Source organism: Oncorhynchus masou, chromosome 9 (assembly GCF_036934945.1).
Source record: "Oncorhynchus masou masou isolate Uvic2021 chromosome 9, UVic_Omas_1.1, whole genome shotgun sequence".
Classification (NCBI taxonomy): Eukaryota; Metazoa; Chordata; class Actinopteri; order Salmoniformes; family Salmonidae; genus Oncorhynchus; species Oncorhynchus masou.
Window position 1 is genome coordinate 80,646,240 of NC_088220.1, and position 20,000 is coordinate 80,666,239.

General features: G+C 46.3%; 1 protein-coding gene across 1 annotated transcript in view; it reads right to left on the bottom strand.

The window, feature by feature from the left end:
* Window positions 1-20,000, bottom strand: part of LOC135546672 (rho guanine nucleotide exchange factor 17-like) — a 106,116-nt gene that overhangs the window by 12,623 nt on the left and 73,493 nt on the right. The window contains 4 exon segments of the mRNA XM_064975283.1: window positions 1,680-1,865; window positions 2,537-2,629; window positions 6,506-6,622; window positions 15,532-15,714. Of these exon segments, the coding sequence (XP_064831355.1) occupies window positions 1,680-1,865; window positions 2,537-2,629; window positions 6,506-6,622; window positions 15,532-15,714 (579 nt within the window).

Consider the following 20,000-nt stretch of genomic DNA (forward strand, 5'->3'; position numbering starts at 1 on the left):
TATATTTATATATCTCTATATACATACATATATATATACAAACACACACACACACCCACCCACCCACCCACCCACCCACCCACCCACCCACCCACCCACCCACCCACCCACCCACCCACCCACCCAATCCTGTTGGCATTGCCTTTGCCGTCAGTCACTTAGAAATGTCCTTGTTTTCCATGAAAACCTACATGAAATGAGTTGCAAAATGAAAAGGAAATATGGTCAAGATGTTAAAAAGGTTCTAAGTAAAGTTTGCTGACAAACGCAGTTGACAGTGAGAAGATTATTATTATAATTATTTTTTTTTTTTGCTGAGTTTCGATGTCAATTTGTTGAGGTAATCTGAAGAGATTTCACCCCATGCTTCCTGAAGCACCTCCCACCAGTTGGATTGGCTTGATGGGCACTTCTAACGTACCATACGGTCAAGCTGCTCCCACAACAGCTCAATAGGGTTGAGATCCGGTGACTTTGCTGGCCACTCCATTATAGTCAGAATACCAGCTGACTGCTTCTTCCCTAAATAGTTCTTGCATAGTTTGGAGCTGTGCTTTGGGTCATTGTCCTGTTGTAGGAGGAGATTGGTGCCAATTAATCACTGTCCACAGGGTATGGCATGGCGTTGCAAAATGGAGTGATAGCCTTCCTTCTCAAGATCCTTTTTACCCTGAACAAATCTCCCACTTTACCAGCACCAAAGCACCCCCAGACCATCACATTACCTCCACCATGCTTGACAGATGGCGTCAAGCACTCCTCCAGCATCTTTTCATTTTTTCTGAATCTCATGAATGTTCTTCTTTGTGAACCGAACACCTCAAACTTAGATTTGTCTGTCCATCTTCCACTGTCCAGTGTCTGTATTCTTTTGCCCATCTTAATCTTTTCTTTTTATTGGCCAGTCTGAGATATGGCTTTTTCTTTGCAACTCTGCCTAGAAGGCCAAAAACTCTGAGTCTCCTCTTCACTGTTGAAGTTGAGACTGGTGTTTTGCGGGTACTATTTAATGAAGCTGCCAGTTGAGGACATGTGAGGCGTCTGTTTCTCAAACTAGACACTAATGTACTTGTCCTCTTGCTCAGTTGTACACCGGGGCTTCCCACTCCTCTTTCTATTCTGGTTAGAGCCAGTTTGCACTGTTCTGTGAAGGGAGTAGTACACAGCATTTTACGAGATCTTGGCAATTTCTCGCATTGAATGGCCTTCATTTCTCAAAACAAGAATAGACTGACAAGTTTCAGAAGAAAGTTAATTGTTTCTGGTCCTTTGGAGCCTGTAATCGAACCCACAAATGCTGATGCTCCAGATACTCAACTAGTCTAAAGGACCGTTTTATTGCTTCTTTAATCAGAACAGTTTTCAACTGTACTAACATAATTGCAAAAGGGTTTTCTAATGATCAATTAGCCTTTTAAAATGATAAACTTGGATGAGCTAACACAACGTGCCATTGGAACACAGGAGTGATGGTTGCTGATAATGGGCCTATGTAGATATTCCCTAAAAACAATTTTTTAAATATGCCGTTTCCAGCTACAAGTCATTTACAATATTAACAATGCCTCTGATCAATTTGATGTTATTTTAATGTACAAAAAATTTATTTTTTTTCCAAAAACAAGGACATTTCTAAGTGACCCTAAACTTTTGAACGGTAGTGTACGTGTGTGTCCTACATCTCTGACGTGTTCCACTCCCTCGATGTGGGCTTCTATCTCCTGCATGACGCGTGTCTCTCTCTCCACCTCCTCCGCAGAGCGACGCCCCTTATTGATCTTCTCAGCCAATCGCTTGATGTCTCTCTGGGCGTCCAATAGCAACGGGTGGTCTGGATGTTCCTCAGGAGTGTGCTTCAACAGATCCTAGAGAACAGGGACACCATATTTTACTACCAAGGAAAAGGAAGCACCACCTGTAAGAGAATACGCCTTCACATACAGTGGGGCAAAAAAAGTATTTAGTCAGCCACCAATTGTGCAAGTTCTCCCACTTAAAAAGATGAGAGAGGCCTGTAATTTTCATCATAGGTACACTTCAACTATGACAGACAGAAAATCACATTGTAGGATTTTTAATGAATTTATTTGCAAATTATGGTAGAAAATAAAATGACTAAATACTTTTTTGCCCCACTGTATATACATGCTTATTTTCATCTTTCATACGCAGGCCTTCAACACTAAATTGGTTGACATTGTGGAAATAGCTAGGCCAGGAGAAGCCTGAGTCTTGCCTAGGATTTACCCCAGTTAGGCAGAGGGAACCATGGGGATCCTGAACATCTTGGCCATGTACTGTTACTGTTACTCCACCCAGGACAGCCAGAAGAGGACTGGCCACCCTTCAGAGCCTGGTTCCTCTCTATGTTTCTTCCGAGGTTCCTGCCTTTCTAGGGAGTTTTTCCTAGCCACTGTGCTTCTACATCTGCATGGGCTGGGTTTCCGTACAGCACTTTGTGACATCTGCTGATGTAAAGGGCTTAATAAATACATTTGATTGATTGACTGAGTTCGGCAGAGTTGAGGGGACTCACCTTAACCAGCAGCTCATAACGGGGGATCCTCTGGACAGGCTTGATCATCAGATCACCCAGGGCCTGCTTCTCCTTGTTCTCACGCATACTGGTCTGGGGAGGGGGGTGAGGGGGGGGGGGAGAAGAAGAAGACAGAAAAGAGAGACAGGGAGAACGGGACAGAGTGAGTACATATGAGCCATACGGTCTGGTTTCTCCACAGACACTAGATGGCGGTATGGTTCCACATTCTGATCAGTCACCCTCCTGTGACCGTCTCACTGAAGAAGACCTGTGACTTTTTAAAAGTCATCAAGTCTGATCAAAGGTCAACTATAGAGGGGATAAAAACAACAGATGGAGAAATAGGGACACACACACACACACTGAACTATACACAGACAGACATGCAGGAACACACACCTGTGTGTGTGCCATCCAAAAGAACTGGGCCAGACTTCTCTACCTCAAGCAAGACTTTGGACCCAATTAGTTGTCCTAGACAAGTTTAGAAGATCGGAGATAAAAATGTCTGTCGTGGCCTACTCGGGTCAGAGACGTAATCCGAGGGGTATCGATCCCGTCTTTGAGAAGTCCCAGACATCCTGACCAGATATTTTCAAACATGGTTTGATTTTATATCGACACAAAATCTGTAATGCTCTTGAAGTGTGAACGTGCACACTTCAGTGATCAGCGACATGTAGACTAGAGAACAGATGACTAGTACTGGAATGAACATGTAGACTAGAGAACAGATGACTAGTACTAGAATGAACATGTAGACTAGAGAACAGATGACTAGTACTAGAATGAATATGTAGACTAGAGAAGGACAGATGACTAGTACTAGAATGAACATGTAGACTAGAGAAGGACAGATGACTAGTACTAGAATGAACATGTAGACTAGAGAAGGACAGATGACTAGTACTAGAATGAACATGTAGACTAGAGAAGGACAGATGACTAGTACTAGAATGAACATGTAGACTAGTACTAGAATGAATAGAGAAGGACAGATGACTAGTACTAGAATGAACATGTAGACTAGAGAAGGACAGATGACTAGTACTAGAATGAACATGTAGACTAGAGAAGGACAGATGACTAGTACTAGAATGAACATGTAGACTAGAGGACAGATGACTAGTACTAGAATGAACATGTAGACTAGAGAAGGACAGATGACTAGTACTAGAATGAACATGTAGACAGATGACTAGTACTAGAATGAACATGTAGACAGATGACTAGTACTAGAATGAACATGTAGACTAGTACTAGAAGAAAGGACAGATGACTAGTACTAGAATGAACATGTAGACTAGAATGAACATGTAGACAGATGACTAGTACTAGAATGAACATGTAGACAGATGACTAGTACTAGAATGAACATGTAGACAGATGACTAGTACTAGAATGAACATGTAGACAGATGACTAGTACTAGAATGAACATGTAGACGAGAGAAGGACAGATGACTAGTACTAGAATGAACATGTAGACGAGAGAAGGACAGATGACTAGTACTAGAATGAACATGTAGACTAGAGAAGGACAGATGACTAGTACTAGAATGAACATGTAGACTAGAGAAGGACAGATGACTAGTACTAGAATGAACATGTAGACTAGAGAAGGACAGATGACTAGTACTAGAATGAACATGCAGACTAGAGAAGGACAGATGACTAGTACTAGAATGAACATGTAGACTAGAGAAGGACAGATGACTAGTACTAGAATGAACATGTAGACTAGAGAAGGACAGATGACTAGTACTAGAATGAACATGTAGACTAGAGAAGGACAGATGACTAGTACTAGAATGAACAGATGACTAGACTAGAGAAGGACAGATGACTAGTACTAGAATGAACATGTAGACTAGAGAAGGACAGATGACTAGTACTAGAATGAACATGTAGACTAGAGAAGGACAGATGACTAGTACTAGAATGAACATGTAGACTAGAGAAGGACAGATGACTAGTACTAGAATGAACATGTAGACTAGAGAAGGACAGATGACTAGTACTAGAATGAACATGTAGACTAGAGAAGGACAGATGACTAGTACTAGAATGAACATGACTAGAGAAGGACAGATGACTAGTACTAGAAGACTAGAGAAGGACAAATGACTAGTACTAGAATGAACATGTAGACTAGAGAAGGACAGATGACTAGAATGAACATAGTGAACATGTAGACGAGAGAAGGACAAATGACTAGTACTAGAATGAACATGTAGACTAGAGGACAGATGACTAGTACTAGAATGAACATGCAGACTAGAGAAGGACAGGTGACTAGTACTAGAATGCGTTTGTACTTGCCTTTAACCAAAGCGTCAAAATCATTAGAGCACTGAAGTTCGCAGGCAATATTATCCAATTCAAACTGTTGGCTAGATATTTCAACACTGTATGCAAAGCGTGAATGTCTGACTGGAAACGTTTCTGAGGCTGCTTTGAGCCACAGCTCGTTCCAGCTACATTAATAATCTAATCGTGTCGTTGTTTTAGTGCGGTATGGAGAATCCTCACGACCACATGAAGAACGTTGTAGTGTGTGTGACCTCCCGTCTGTGCCACATGGTTTAGTGTGAGCGTCACTACGTTGCCAAGACAACAAGCTACAGGAAAGACGGTTGTTTAATGTGAGAGGCTCAGCCATGTTAGGATGTTGAAAGTCCTGTAGTGTTCGCCCGGCATCAGGGGACGAGTGATCGAGTGTCTCTTTCTAAAGAAAACCTCCTGAGAGAACTGCCAGTGGAAGAGCAACAGGGACAGGATGTGCACGCACACACACACACACACACACACACACACACACACACACACACACACACACACACACACACACACACACACACACACACACACGATAAAGACACTTAGAGACAAGTCCATGTATCACATTCATCTACACAAACACACTCATATATAAACAGGAGACATAGACTACCGTTCAAAAGTTTGGGGTCACTTAGAAATGCCCTAGTTTTTAAAAGCTCATTTTTTTGTCCATTAAAATACATAAAATTGATCAGAAATACAGTGTAGACATTGTTAATATTGTAAATTACTATTGTAGCTGGAAACGGCTGGCTGTTTTTATGGACTATCTACACAGGCATTATCAGCAACCATCACTCTTGTGTTCCAATGGCACGTTGTGTTAGCTAATCCAAGTTTATCATTTTAAAAGGCTAATTGATCATTAGAAAACCCTTTTGCAATTATGTTAGCACAGCGGAAACTGTTCTGCTTAAAGAAGCAATAAAACTGGCCTTCATTAGACTAGTTGAGTATCTGGAGCATCAGCATTTGTGGGTTCAAATACAGGCTCAAAATGGCCAGAAACAATTAACTTTCTTCTGAAACTCATCAGTCTATTCTTGTTTTGAGAAATGAAGGCTATTCCTTGCATTAAATTCCCAAGAAACTAAAGATCTTGTACAACGTTGTGTACTGGACGGCACTTAATTGGAGCCAATTTCCTTGTACAACAGGACAATGACCTAAAGCACAGCTCCAAACTATGCAAGAACTATTTAGGGAGGAAGCAGTCAGCTGGTATTCTGTCTATAATGGAGTGGCCAGCAGTCACAGGATCTCAACCCTATTGACTGTTGTGTGAGCAGCTTGACCGTATGGTACGTTAGAAGTGCCCATCAAGCCATTCCAACTGGTGGGAGGTGCTTCAGGAAGCATGGGGTGAAATCTCTTCAGATTACCTCAACAAATTGACAACTAGAACTCCAAAGGTCTGCAAGGCTGTATTTGCAAGATTCTTTGACGAAAGCAAAGTTTGAAGGACACAATTATTATTTGAATAAAAATCATTATTTCTAACCTTGTCAACGTCTTGACTATGTTTCCTACTCATTTTGCAACTCGTTTCATGTATTTTTTCCATGGAAAACAAGGGCATTTTCTCAGTGACCCTAAACTTTTGAATGGTAGTGTACACACTCACCTCCAGGAACTTGAGGAATGCCGGCTTGGCCTCCTTTGCGATCCTCACGGCGTCTTTGGCGTTCAGGAAGTTATCGATGTATGCTGAATAAATATTAGCAAGAATCTCTTTGGAGAACTGTGTAGAAGAGAGACAGATAGAGAGGAGAGAGAAAGTTAACAGGCAAACGGGGATATAAACACAGTGTAAATGGCCCCCCTCATACTAGGTTTGATTTGCTACTAGCATAATCTGGCTACGTAGAGAGAGGAACTGCCCCTGCCTGTGCCTCGCGTACTCCCTTAAAAAGACTTTTGCTTGAAAAACAAGAAAGAAAAAAAAAGTGGCAATATTACTGTTTGTCCCTTTAGAGACACCGTAGCAACAACATATCCAGTATACATCACCTGAAATAGTCAGAATTAATCTGAGATAAATCAAGAAATCTGTCATTAATTTTGTTGTTTTTGCAGAGTAGGTCTTAGTTAGATATAAAATTGTGTGACTAAGACTATTGGTGCAGTATTTCTCAAGCAAAAAAAATTGCAAGAAAACGAGTCGTCTCTTGTTGAATGACAACAAACACTTAATTAAAGAAGCCCGTCCATAGTTTCCACTCTGACTAGGAGTAGTACTGTTGACCAATCACTGAAAAAGGGGCGTAGAAGAAAAAAAACTAGGGAACACCAAAACAAACAAAAACATCAAACTTTCGTCATAATATATACGCGGACCTGTTCGAAGCATGCGACAGGCTATAAACTGACACTGAAGGAGGGTGAATCTTGCCCGGCAACAAGTGGTTGGTGAGCCTGGCTCTGGCTGGGATTGGCCAATATGGTGATACATAGGAAGCCTCCCTCCAGGCTAATAACCAAAGTAAAAAGGGCATGCCTCGATTTTGGGGAAAGGGGCATGCCTCAATTGGGGGAAAGGGGCATGCCTCAATTGGGGGAAAGGGGCATGCCTCAATTGGGGGAAAAATTCCTCCGTGGGGGAAAAGGGCATTCCTCATAAAGGGGCCTCAATTGGGGAAAGGGGCATTCCTCATTCCTCAATTGGGGTGGGGGAAAAGGGCATTCCTCCGTGGGGGAAAAGGGCATTCCTCCGTGGGGAAAAGGGCATTCCTCCGTGGGGGAAAAGGGCATTCCTCAATTGGGGTAAAGGGGCATTCCTCAATTGGGGTAAAGGGGCATTCCTCAATTGGGGAAAAGGGGCATTCCTCAATTGGGGAAAAGGGGCATTCCTCAATTGGGGAAAAGGGGCATTCCTCCGTGGGGGAAAGGTGCATTCCTCCGTGGGGAAAAGGGGCATTCCTCCGTGGGGAAAAAGGGCATTTATCCGTGGGGGAAAAGGGGCATTCCTCCGTGGGGGAAAAGGGGCATTCCTCCGTGGGGAAAAGGGGCATTCCTCCGTGGGGGAAAGGGGCATTCATCCGTGGGGGAAAAGGGCATTCCTCCGTGGGGGAAAAAGGGCATTCCTCCGTGGGGGAAAAGGGGCATTCCTCCGTGGGGGAAAGGGGCAATCCGTGGGGAAAAAGGGCATTCCTCCGTGGGGAAAGGGGCATTCCTCCAATCCGTGGGGAAAAAGGGCATTCCTCCGTGGGGGGAAAAGGGCATTCCTCAATTGGGGTGGGGAAAAGGGGCATTCTCTCATTCCTCAATTGGGGAAAAGGGGCATTCCTCAATTGGGGAAAAGGGCATTCCTCCGTGGGGAAAAAGGGGCATTCCTCAATTGGGGAAAAAGGGCATCCTCCGTGGGGAGAGAGACAAACACACACATCCACAGGACGTGTTGCACAACACGCATTATGGCATGCTCCCCACACTGACACACACTGTGACTCACTCTGACCTGCCTTGCTTCTACACAATGGAGATGAGTGAGGAGGAGAGACAGAAATGAGAGGGGGGAAAGGAAATTAAAAGACAGACAGAGAGAGAGAGACACAGAGGAGACAGAGACAGAGAGAGAATAAGAGACAGAGAGAGACAAACAGACAGACAGAGACAGAGAGAGACAAACAGACAGACAGAGAGAGAGAGAGAGAGAGAGAGAGAGAGAGAGAGAGACAAACAGACAGACAGACAGACAGACAGAGAGAGACAGACAGAGACAGACAGAGATGGGGGGGTATGGTTTAATGGTAACACAGAAATAGGCATTATGACCACTCGTGAAAAGAGCTACCCTCTCCATTATCCCACTCTCCCATCATCCCTCTCTCCCATCATCCCTCTCTCCCATCATCCCTCTCTCCCATCATCCCTCTCTCCCATCATCCCTCTCTCCCATCATCCCTCTCTCCCACCATCCATCATCCCTCTCTCCCCATCATCATCATCATCTCCCACCATCCCTATCTCCCACCCCTCTCTCCCATCATCCCTCTCTCCCATCATCCCTCTCTCCCATCATCCCTCTCTCCCATCATCCCTCTCTCCCATCATCCCTCTCTCCCATCATCATCATCATCTCCCACCATCCCTCTCTCCCACCATCCCTCTCTCCCATCATCCCTCTCTCCCATCATCCCTCTCTCCCATCATCCCTCTCTCCCATCATCATCATCTCCCATCATCCCTCTCTCCCATCATCCCTCTCTCCCATCATCCCTCTCTCCATCTGTAAGGAGTGACAGCAGGATGGAGAAAGGCTGCTCTATCGTTCAAAGTGTGATGAATCAGGTGCTGTACACCGTCAGGAGGCCAGGGGCACCTTAATTGGGGAGGACAGGCTCATTGTAACGGCTGAAATGGAATGAATGGAATGGCATTGAGCACATGGTTTACAGAACAGATGGTTTCCATGTGTTTGATACCATTCCATTCACTGCCTTTCAGACGTTATTACGAGCCTGTCCTCCCCTCAGCAGTCCCCTGTGCTGTACACCTACGCAGTCACCTGTCTCCCCCCTCTCTCCATCCCTCCTTGCACAAGCAGCCACTCTGCCCCTCCTCTTGTCACTCTTTCCCTTCTAATGTGGGAATAATATGCAAGTCATTATTTTTCCCCCTCCTTTTTAAAAGGCCCAGTGCAGTTAAAAACGTGATTTTCCTGTGTTTTATATATACAGTATTTCCACACCGCGAGGTTGGAATAATACTGTGAAATTGTGAAAATGCCCTTTTAGTGTAAGAGCTGTTTGAAAAGACTTCCTGACATTTCAGCCTGTTATAGTGGGATGGAGTTGTGGCCTGCCCGGTGACATCACCAGGAAGCTATTTTTTTTTTTATTTTTTATTTCACTCTCCCATCATCCCACTCTCCCATCATCCCACTCTCCCATCATCCCACTCTCCCATCATCCCACTGGCCTGCCCGGTGACATCACCAGGAAGCCACTCTCCCATCATCCCACTCTCCCATCATCCCACTCTCCCATCATCCCACTCTCCCATCATCCCTCTGGCCTGCCCGGTGACATCTCCAGGAAGCTATTTTAGTTATTTTTTTTTTTTTAATGTGCCATTTTAATTTAAAACAAATCACAGTATGGTACTTTATTGTTACCCAGAAATTATTTAGATTATTTAGATTAAAACAGCTACATTGGATCTTTAAGTGGCAAATGTTATAAAAAGCACCAATCTCTCTCGCTCTCCTTCATCAATCTGGAATGAACTGCTCAGACTGTCAAACATTACATCCAAAGCTCCCGTCCACAAACACACTATATTCATAACCTAAATAAACCCACTGTGGAGTCTGGACAGGTGGAAATGAACAGCACGGAAACAGAACGTCTAGAAACACAAGGCTGGCCCCTAACTGGCAGGCCAACTCTGACACACCCTCCCTGGTTCTACAGTATAATCCCTGTCCTTTAGACTCTCTAATAATAACAATAATAATAATAATAATAATAATTACTAGAAGCCATTTAGCAGACACTTTTATCCAAAGCCACTTACAGTCATACGTGCATAAATGTTATGGTCCCAGGAATGGATCCCACTATCCTGGGTCTACCAACTACACATGATGTTACTGTTGGCTGTCTGTCAAAGGAGAGAGCAAGACTGCATTGTCCCCACATAGGTTCAGAATGTGCTAGTACACGGGGTCAAGGCCAGTTCAGGGCCACTGAGACAGATGTGTTTTGACAGGGTATCACCACAAGAGGCTGAACTGTAGAGGGGGAGAAGGGCTGAGGGGTGAGAGAGAGAGGGGAGGGGGGGGGTGAAAGGGAATGGTGAGGGGTGAGAGAGAGAGGGGTGAAGAGGATGAGAGGGGTGAAGAGGGTGAGAGGGGGGTGAAAAGGAATGGTGAGGGGGTGAAGAGGATGAGAGGGGTGAAGAGGGTGAGAGGGGGGGGTGAAAAGGAATGGTGAGGGGTGAGAGAGAGAAGGGGGGGGTGAAAGGGAATGGTGACAGGTCAAAGAGGTCAAGGGGGTGAAAGGGAATGGTGAGGGGTGAGAGAGAGCATGGGGTGAAATGGGAATGGTGAGGGGTGAGAGAGAGAGGGGAGGGGGGGTGAAAGGGAATGGTGAGGGGTGAGAGACTAGCATGGGGTGAAAGGGAATGGTGAGGGGCAGAGAGAGAGCAGGGGGGTGAACAATGGGAATGGTGAGGGGTGCATTTCAGAGCATGGGTGAAGAGGATGAGAGGGGTGAAGAGGGTGAGGGGTAAAGGGGTGAGGGGGTGAGAGAGTGAGGGGTGAGAGAGAGGTGAAGAGGATGCGAGGGGTGAAGAGGGTGAGGGGGTGAGAGAGAGGTGAAGGGGAGGTGACAGTTCAAAGAGGTCAAGGGATTACTACTCGCTACATTCCACTAGCATGGGCTAACAATGCTACACATTCTGACTGCATTTCACTAGCATGGGTTAACAATGCTACACATTCTGACTGCATTTCACTAGCATGGGCTAACAATGCTATAGATTCTGACTGCATTTCACGAGCATGTGTGAACAATGCTACACAATCTGACTAAAAGCATTTCAATTAAAATGCATGGGCAGTAACAATGCTATAGATTCTGACTGCATTTCACGAGCATGGGTGAACAATGCTACACAATCTGACTGCATTTCACTAGCATGGGCTAACAATGCTACACATTCTGACTGCATTTCACTAGCATGGGCTAACAATGCTATAGATTCTGATTGCATTTCACTAGCATGGGTGAACAATGCTACACAATCTGACTGTATAGGCTAGTGATGCTACACTGGTTAGGGTAAAGGCTGCAGCATGCTTCAGTTCAGCTGGCACCTAGCCGAGTTACCCAATGAGTGTGTTTCGTTTGGCCTTAAAATTTGTGTGAGTACTGTTTGTCAACTTTAGACTGGGAGGTGTGTTGGGGTATACACTCTCCTCAAAATAGTCAAAGATAACTCAAGAAATCTGTCATTCATTTTGTCATTTTTTGCCAAGGAGATCTTCATCACACATTTTTTACATCTAATTAAAATGTTTGGTGCAGTACTTCTTAATTAAAACATTAGCATGTAAATGAGTTGTCTCGTTGAATGACAACATAGACTCTATTGAAGAACCCCTACTGTTGACCAATCACAGACGAAAGGACGTAGACTTCAGCTTGCCTTTTTTGGTGTGCCTGGACAGCCGGTCCAAACTAACAAAAACAAAACTAAATGTTGCCATAATATACTTCCAAACTCGTCCGAAACGTTTCTGCAGGGAAGCAGAACGCTTTAAGTCTCTCTGCCCCCAGAGGGAGAGACGGAGGCCTTTGTTCTTTTGGCTGTGGAGGTTTGTGTGTGTAGGGCTTTGTTTGTGTTTAGACTGGGAGGTGTGTTGGGGTGAACCAGAGGGCTACCAGCAGAGAGTTAACATGGACCAGGAGAGGAGACAGGGGGTTAAACATGGACCAGGAGAGGAGACAGGGGGTTAAACATGGACCAGGAGAGGAGACAGGGGGTTAAACATGGACCAGGAGGGAGACAGGGGGTTAACATGGACCAGGAGGGGAGACAGGGGGTTAACATGGACCAGGAGGGGAGACAGGGGGTTAAACATCGACCAGGAGGGGAGACAGGGGGTTAAACATCGACCAGGAGGGGAGACAGGGGGTTAACATGGACCAGGAGGGGAGACAGGGGGTTAAACATGGACCAGGAGGGGAGACAGGGGGTTAACATGGACCAGGAGAGGAGACAGGGGGTTAACATGGACCAGGAGGGGAGACAGGGGGTTAAACATGGACCAGGAGGGGAGACAGGGGGTTAACATGGACCAGGAGGGGAGACAGGGGGTTAAACATCGACCAGGAGGGGAGACAGGGGGTTAACATGGACCAGGAGGGGAGACAGGGGGTTAAACATGGACCAGGAGAGGAGACAGGGGGTTAACATCGACCAGGAGGGGAGACAGGGGGTTAACATGGACCAGGAGAGGAGACTCAGGGGAAGTCACTGTACTTTACTATTTAGGGGTGAAGTGGGTGCGCCGTGTCTCTCTCTGAGGTAATTAGGTGGGTGTGTGTTCTGTAGCAAGAAGACAGCGAGACACCAGGACTCATTACCTCTGAGATAGAGCACCTCCTTAATTAACATGCCTACGTCTCTGACACACACACACACACACACACACACACACACACACACACACACACACACACACACACTCCATAGAGCCCCCAGTCTGTAGACAGATCAAGAAGTCCTGTAGAACCACAGTCACAAGAGGCCTTCAGTGCTCCGAGTTAGAAAATGCTGACCAATGTACTCTGAAACAAAACATTACTGCTTAAATAGATCTGCAACACCAGCAAGACAGCATTTAGAGAAACACACATCTATCATAGAAATACAACAGGTAGAAAATAATTTGTCCACAGGATTTTTCCCCAGAGGTGAAGTAGATGTAATTTATTACTGGTATGGGACATCCCAAGCACCCACACATTGTGTTTATAGCCTAGGTAGAACTACATATAGAATCCCTATTCATTTCATATAGCATCTCTGTGGGCATAGTAAATATATCATATCCCTGTTAATTAACATGCATTACCTTGTAATATGGCATGAACACAACCAGTCACTATGTCTTCATCTGATTGTCAATCACTTCAAAAGGGCTCTCCTGTAGGCTAGCCACGCACATCGGTCCGCTCACAAACATCCTCCAGGCATCCAGACAGCGACTTGATGACGAGAAATACACCTGTTCAAAACCACCTGTGTGTCTGTGATGGTATTCTGTGTTTGGCACGAGGCTTAAACTGCACTGCTGTCCTCGTGCGTCTCTGTCTCTCATCTCTGACCCGGTCCTCGTGTGTCTCTGTCTCTCATCTCTGACCCTGGTCCTCGTGTGTCTCTGTCTCTCATCTCTGACCCTGTCCGAGCGCGTCTCTGTCTCTCATCTCTGACCCTGTCCTCATCTCTGACCCTGTCCTCTGTCTCTCATCTCTGACCCGGTCCTCGTGTGTCTCTGTCTCTCATCTCTGACCCTGTCCTCGTGCGTCTCGGTCTCTCATCTCTGACCCTGTCCTCGTGCGTCTCGGTCTCTCATCTCTGACCCTGTCCTCGTGCGTCTCGGTCTCTCATCTCTGACCCTGTCCTCGTGCGTCTCGGTCTCTCATCTCTGACCCTGTCGTGCGTCTCGGTGACCTTGTCCTCGGTCTCGGTCTCTCATCTCTGACCCTGTCCTCGTGCGTCGTCTCTCATCTCTCTGTCTGTCTCTCATCTCTCGTCTCTCATCTCTGACCCTGTCCTCGTGCGTCTCGGTCTCTCATCTCTGACCCTGTCCTCGTGCGTCTCGGTCTCTCATCTCTGACCCTGTCATCTCGTGTCCTCGTCTCTCGGTCTCTCATCTCTGACCCTGTCCTCGTGCGTCTCGGTCTCTCATCTCTGACCCTGTCCTCGTGCGTCTCGGTCTCTCATCTCTGACCCTGTCCTCGTGCGTCTCGGTCTCTCATCTCTGACCCTGTCCTCGTGCGTCTCGGTCTCTCATCTCTGACCCTGTCCTCCTCGGTCTCTCATCTCTGACCCTGTCCTCGTGCGTCTCGGTCTCGGTCTCGGTCTCTCATCTCTGACCCTGTCCTCGTGCGTCTCGGTCTCTCATCTCTGACCCTGTCCTCGTGCGTCTCGGTCTCTCATCTCTGACCCTGTCCCGTGCGTCTCGGTGACCCCTCGTGACCCTGTCCTCGTGCGTCTCGGTCTCTCATCTCTGACCCTGTCCTCGTGACCCTGTCCTCGTCTCGGTCTCTCATCTCTGACCCTTGTCCTTGTGCGTCTCTGTCTCTCATCTCTGACCCTGTCCTCGTGCGTCTCTGTCTCTCATCTCTGACCCTGTCCTCGTGCGTCTCGACCACTCATCTCTGACCCTGTCCTCGTGCGTCTCGACCACTCATCTCTGACCCTGTCCTCGTGTGTCTCTGTCTCTCATCTCTGACCTTGTCCTCGTGCGTCTCTGTCTCTCATCTCTGACCTTGTCCTCGTGACCCGTCTCTGTCTCTCATCTCTGACCCTGTCCTGTGACCCTCGTGCGTCTCGGTCTCTCATCTCTGACCCTGTCCTCTCGTCTCTGTCTCTCATCTCCGACCCTGTCCTCGTGCGTCTCGGTCTCTCATCTCTGACGTCTCTGACCCTGTCCTCGTGCGTCTCTGTCTCTCATCTCTGACCCTGTCCTCGTGCGTCTCTGTCTCTCATCTCTGACCCTGTCCTCGTGCGTCTCTGTCTCTCATCTCTGACCCTGTCCTCGTGCGTCTCTGTCTCTCATCTCTGACCCTGTCCCTGTCTCTCATCTCTGACCCTGTCCTCGTGCGTCTCGGTCTCTCATCTCTGACCTTGGCGAAATGTCATCTCTGACCTTGTTCGTGCGTCGAACCACTGACCCTGTCCTCAGATTCATCTCTGTCTTGAGTGTACACCTCCCGCCGGTGTCAAATCAATTCTCTCCTTTTTCATTGCGTTGTAATAGCTTCCAGTTTTCTTGGCATTTTGTGTCAACTAGGACAGGCTCAGGTCCTACCCCCAGTATGTAATTCACCGGGACGCCGTACCGGACCCTACCGACTTACATTCACCCGTGGTTTCTCCATTATTCACAGTGATTGGATGGAGGGAGGTACTTACCGATTGGATAAGCAACTGACCCACGGTCTGTCTGTCGTGCCATTGGCTAATGCAGCCGGTGACCTGTTCCAGGAAGTGCTCATGGTGCTCCAGGATCTCTGGAATCTGATAGAACATCTCATCCACCAATGAGGGATCAACTAGGGAGCCACTGTCTGGCTGCTTCAGAGGCCGCATATAGCCCTACACACAGAGAGAGGAGAGGAGAGGAGAGGAGAGGAGAGGGAGAGAGAGACGAAATAGATAAAGAGGGGACAGAAGAGGGGATATAGAGGAGGGGAAGTAGAGAGAAATAGAGAGAAGTAGGTAGAGAGCTTGAGTTTAAAAAAACAGCCTCTATTGTACATAAGGAAAGAGTCATGAGGTTGAGTAGTCTGTGTGTGTGTGTGTGTGTGTGTGTGTGTGTGTGTGTGTGTGTGTGTGTGTGTGTGTGTGTGTGTGTGTGTGTGTGTGTGTGTGTGTGTTCTAAGACAGGCTTTGATGGAAGGAAACACCTCCATGTCCCCATCGGCCCACAGTATCTACTAGCGATTGGAAAAAAATTGGTAGTAACATATCAGGATATTATGTTTGACAATATATCGTATCGATAATAATGGCAATATTATTTTTTAACTAGTATGCTGTACCTAGGGCTGTTGTGTTGCCACACCGGCAGTCATGAGTCATGACCACAGTAGAATTCCACATGATTGTTGAGTCATGGTAATCTCCTCTTATGCACTCTGGACATGCTTTGGTAGTACCCAACTTGCTAACTACCATCTGGTCCTAATGGCCTGGCACTCAGGGCTCTATTGTACCTCCATCAGGTCCTAATGGCCTGGTACTCAAGGCTCTATTGTCAGCCCATCAGGTACTAATGGCCTGGTACTCAGGGCTCTACTGTCCCTCCATCAGGTCCTAATGGACTGGTACTCAGGGCTCTATTGTCAGCCCATCAGGTACTAATGGACTGGTACTCAAGGCTCTATTGTCCCTCCTTCAGGTGCTAATGTCCTGGTACTCAGGCCTCTATTGTTCCTCCATCAGGTCCTAATGTCCTGGTACTCAGGCCTCTATTGTTCCTCCATCAGGTGCTAATGTCCTGGTACTCAGGCCTATATTGTTCCTCCACCAGGTGCTAATGTCCTGGTACTCAGGCCTCTATTGTTCCTCCATCAGGTCCTATTGTCCTGGTACTCAGGGCTCTATTGTTCCTCCATCAGGTGCTAATGTCCTGGTACTCAGGGCTCTATTGTCCCTCCATCTGGTCCTAATGTCCTGGTACTCAGGCCTATACTGTTCCTCCATCACGTGCTAATGGACAGGTACTCAGGCCTCTATTGTTCCTCCACCAGGTGATAATGTCCTGGTACTCAGGCCTATATTGTTCCTCCATCAGGTGCTAATGTCCTGGTACTCAGGCCTATATTGTTCCTCCATCAGGTCCTAATGTCCTGATACTCAGGCCTCTATTCTCCCTCCATCAGGTGCTAATGTCCTGGTACTCAAGGTCTCTATTCTCCCTCCATCAGGTACTACTGTCCTGGTACTCAGGCCTCTATTCTCCCTCCATCAGGTGCTAATGTCCTGGTACTCAGGCCTCTATTCTCCCTCCATCAGGTGCTAATGTCCTGGTACTCAAGGTCTCTATTCTCCCTCCATCAGGTACTAATGTCCTGGTACTCAGGCCTCTATTTGTCCTCTAATCACTCTGACATCAATGCAAATGCAATCTAAAATCACATCAAAACACTCATCATGAAAAAACAGTATCCTGCTTTTAAAACTCTCCTCACTGTGATGATCAATTTGAAGAAAGAAGTTCACCGGCAGGTTGAAACAGAGGGGGAAACATGGTTTCAAAGCCCAACATACGGAAATGGACAGCGCTTTCTAAGGTGATGATTCATTCAAAACACCCACAACCATATTAGAGCTGATGCATGTGCATAGGCATATGAGCCCTGGCTCGGGAAAAAAACTGAATTAAAATGAAGATTGTTCTGTTATACAATACATAGCCCACCACGTATTACACATGGAAGACAGACATGAAACAAAACGGATTTAAGATATCTTTGGTACATACTCGGTCTCGTCTATACTCAAGACTTTATTGTTATGCATACTGGATGGACTGGTTACCTTATGCTACGCTACACTACAAAATGTCTTTCCTCCATCGTATGGTGAGGTCCCTCAGTATGGTGATAATATGGTATGGTGATAATATGGTATGGTGAAGTCCCTCAGTATGGTGATAATATGGTATGGTGATAATATGGTATGGTGATAATATGGTATGGTGATAATATGGTATGGTGATAATATGGTATGGTGATAATATGGTATGGTGATAATATGGTATGATGATAATATGGTATGATGATAATATGGTATGATGATAATATGGTATGATGATAATATGGTATGATGATAATATGGTATGATGATAATATGGTATGGTGAGGTCTCTCAGTATGGTGATAATATGGTATGGTGATAATATGGTATGGTGATAATATGGTATGGTGAGGTCTCTCAGTATGGTGATAATATGGTATGGTGATAATATGGTATGGTGAGGTCTCTCAGTATGGTGATAATGGTGATATATGGTATGGTGATAATATGGTATGGTGATAATATGGTATGGTGAGGTCTCTCAGTATGGTGATAATATGGTATGGTGATAATATGGTATGGTGAGGTCTCTCAGTATGGTGATAATATGGTATGGTGATAATATGGTATGGTGAGATCTCTCAGTATGATGATAATATGGTATGATCATATTACTCCAGTGCTAGCCTCTCTACACTGGCTTCCTGTTAAGGCAAGGGCTGATTTCAAGGTTTTACTGCTAACCTACAAAGCATTACATGGGCTTGCTCCTACCTATCTTTCTGATTTGGTCCTGCCGTACATACCTACACGTACGCTACGGTCACAATATGCAGGCCTCCTAATTGTCCCTAGAATTTTTTTCCTATAGAGCTCCATTTTTCTGGAATAGTCTGCCTACCCATGTGAGAGACGCAGACTCGGTCTCAACCTTTAAGTCATTACTGAAGACTCATCTCTTCAGTGGGTCATATGATTGAGTGTAGTCTGGCCCAGGAGTGGGAAGGTGAACGGAAAGGCACTGGAGCAACAAACCGCCCTGTCTGTCTCTGCCTGGCCAGTTCCCCTCTCTCCACTGGGATTCTCTGCCTCTAACCCTATTACAGGCGCTGAGTCACTGGCTTACTGGGGCTCTTTCATACCGTCCCTAGGAGGGGTGCGTCACTTGAGTGGGTTGAGTCACTGACGTGATCTGCCTGTCTGGGTTGGCACCCCCTTGTCGGCCTTGTCTCAGGATGGTGAGTTGGTGGTTGAAGATATCCCTCTAGTGGTGTGGGGGCTGTGCTTTGGCAAAGTGGGTGGGGTTATATCCTTCCTGTTTGGCCCTGTCCGGGGGTGTCCTCAGATGGGGCCACAGTGTCTCCTGACCCCTCCCGTCTCAGCCTCCAGTATTTATGCTGCAGTAGTTTGTGTCGGGGGGCTGGGGTCAGTTTGTTATATCTGGAGTATTTCTCCTGTCTTATCCGGTGTCCTGTGTGCTCTCTCTAATTGGCTCTTTCTCTCTTTCTTTCTCTCTCTTGGAGGACCTGAGCCCTAGGACCATGCCTCAGGACTACCTGGCATGATGACTCCTTGCTGTCCCCAGTCCACCTGGCCGTGCTGCTGCTCCAGTTTCAACTGTTCTGCCTGCGGCTATGGAACCCTGACCTGTTCACCGGACGTGCTACCTTTCCCAGACCTGCTGTTTTCAACTCTCTAGAGACAGCAGAGAGATATTAGAGATATTAGTAGAGATATTCTTAATGATCGGCTATGAAAAGCCAACTGACATTTAGATTACCTAGTTAACGGAACCATGTGGTTCTAACAGCCAATCAGATCTCTTTTATAACATACTCCATTTTGGAGCTTCCGTGGAGTGGCAGTTTCACTGCATTAAATGTTCTAACCGCTTCCCCGTGTTGCTATAGGAACGCTTCCCCGTGTTGCTATAGGAACGCTTCCCCATGTTGCTATAGGAACGCTTCCGCGGCCAGCTCTGTAGTGATCAGTGACAGTGTGTTAGAAAACACAGAGACCAGCCCTTCTCCCTCGGTCCTCATTCTCTCCTTCCCCTCACTCATTTATATTACTAGGGAGAGCATCCTGGATCTGTTTCCCTCCTTGTTGTGCACACGCATGCATACGCACGCACACACACGGTACAGGCAAAATCCTCCCACATGCCCACACAATATATTATGTAACAGTACCTTGTTAATAAAGGGACATGGAGGCTGAACAATAAAGAAGCATTTCTCTATCAGCTTCTACTGTCTGAATGAGAGGTTGAACATCTCTTCCATAAAGAACTGTATCGTCAAAGACCAGAGAGGTTGAACATCTCTTCCATAAAGAACTGTATCGTCAAAGACCAGAGA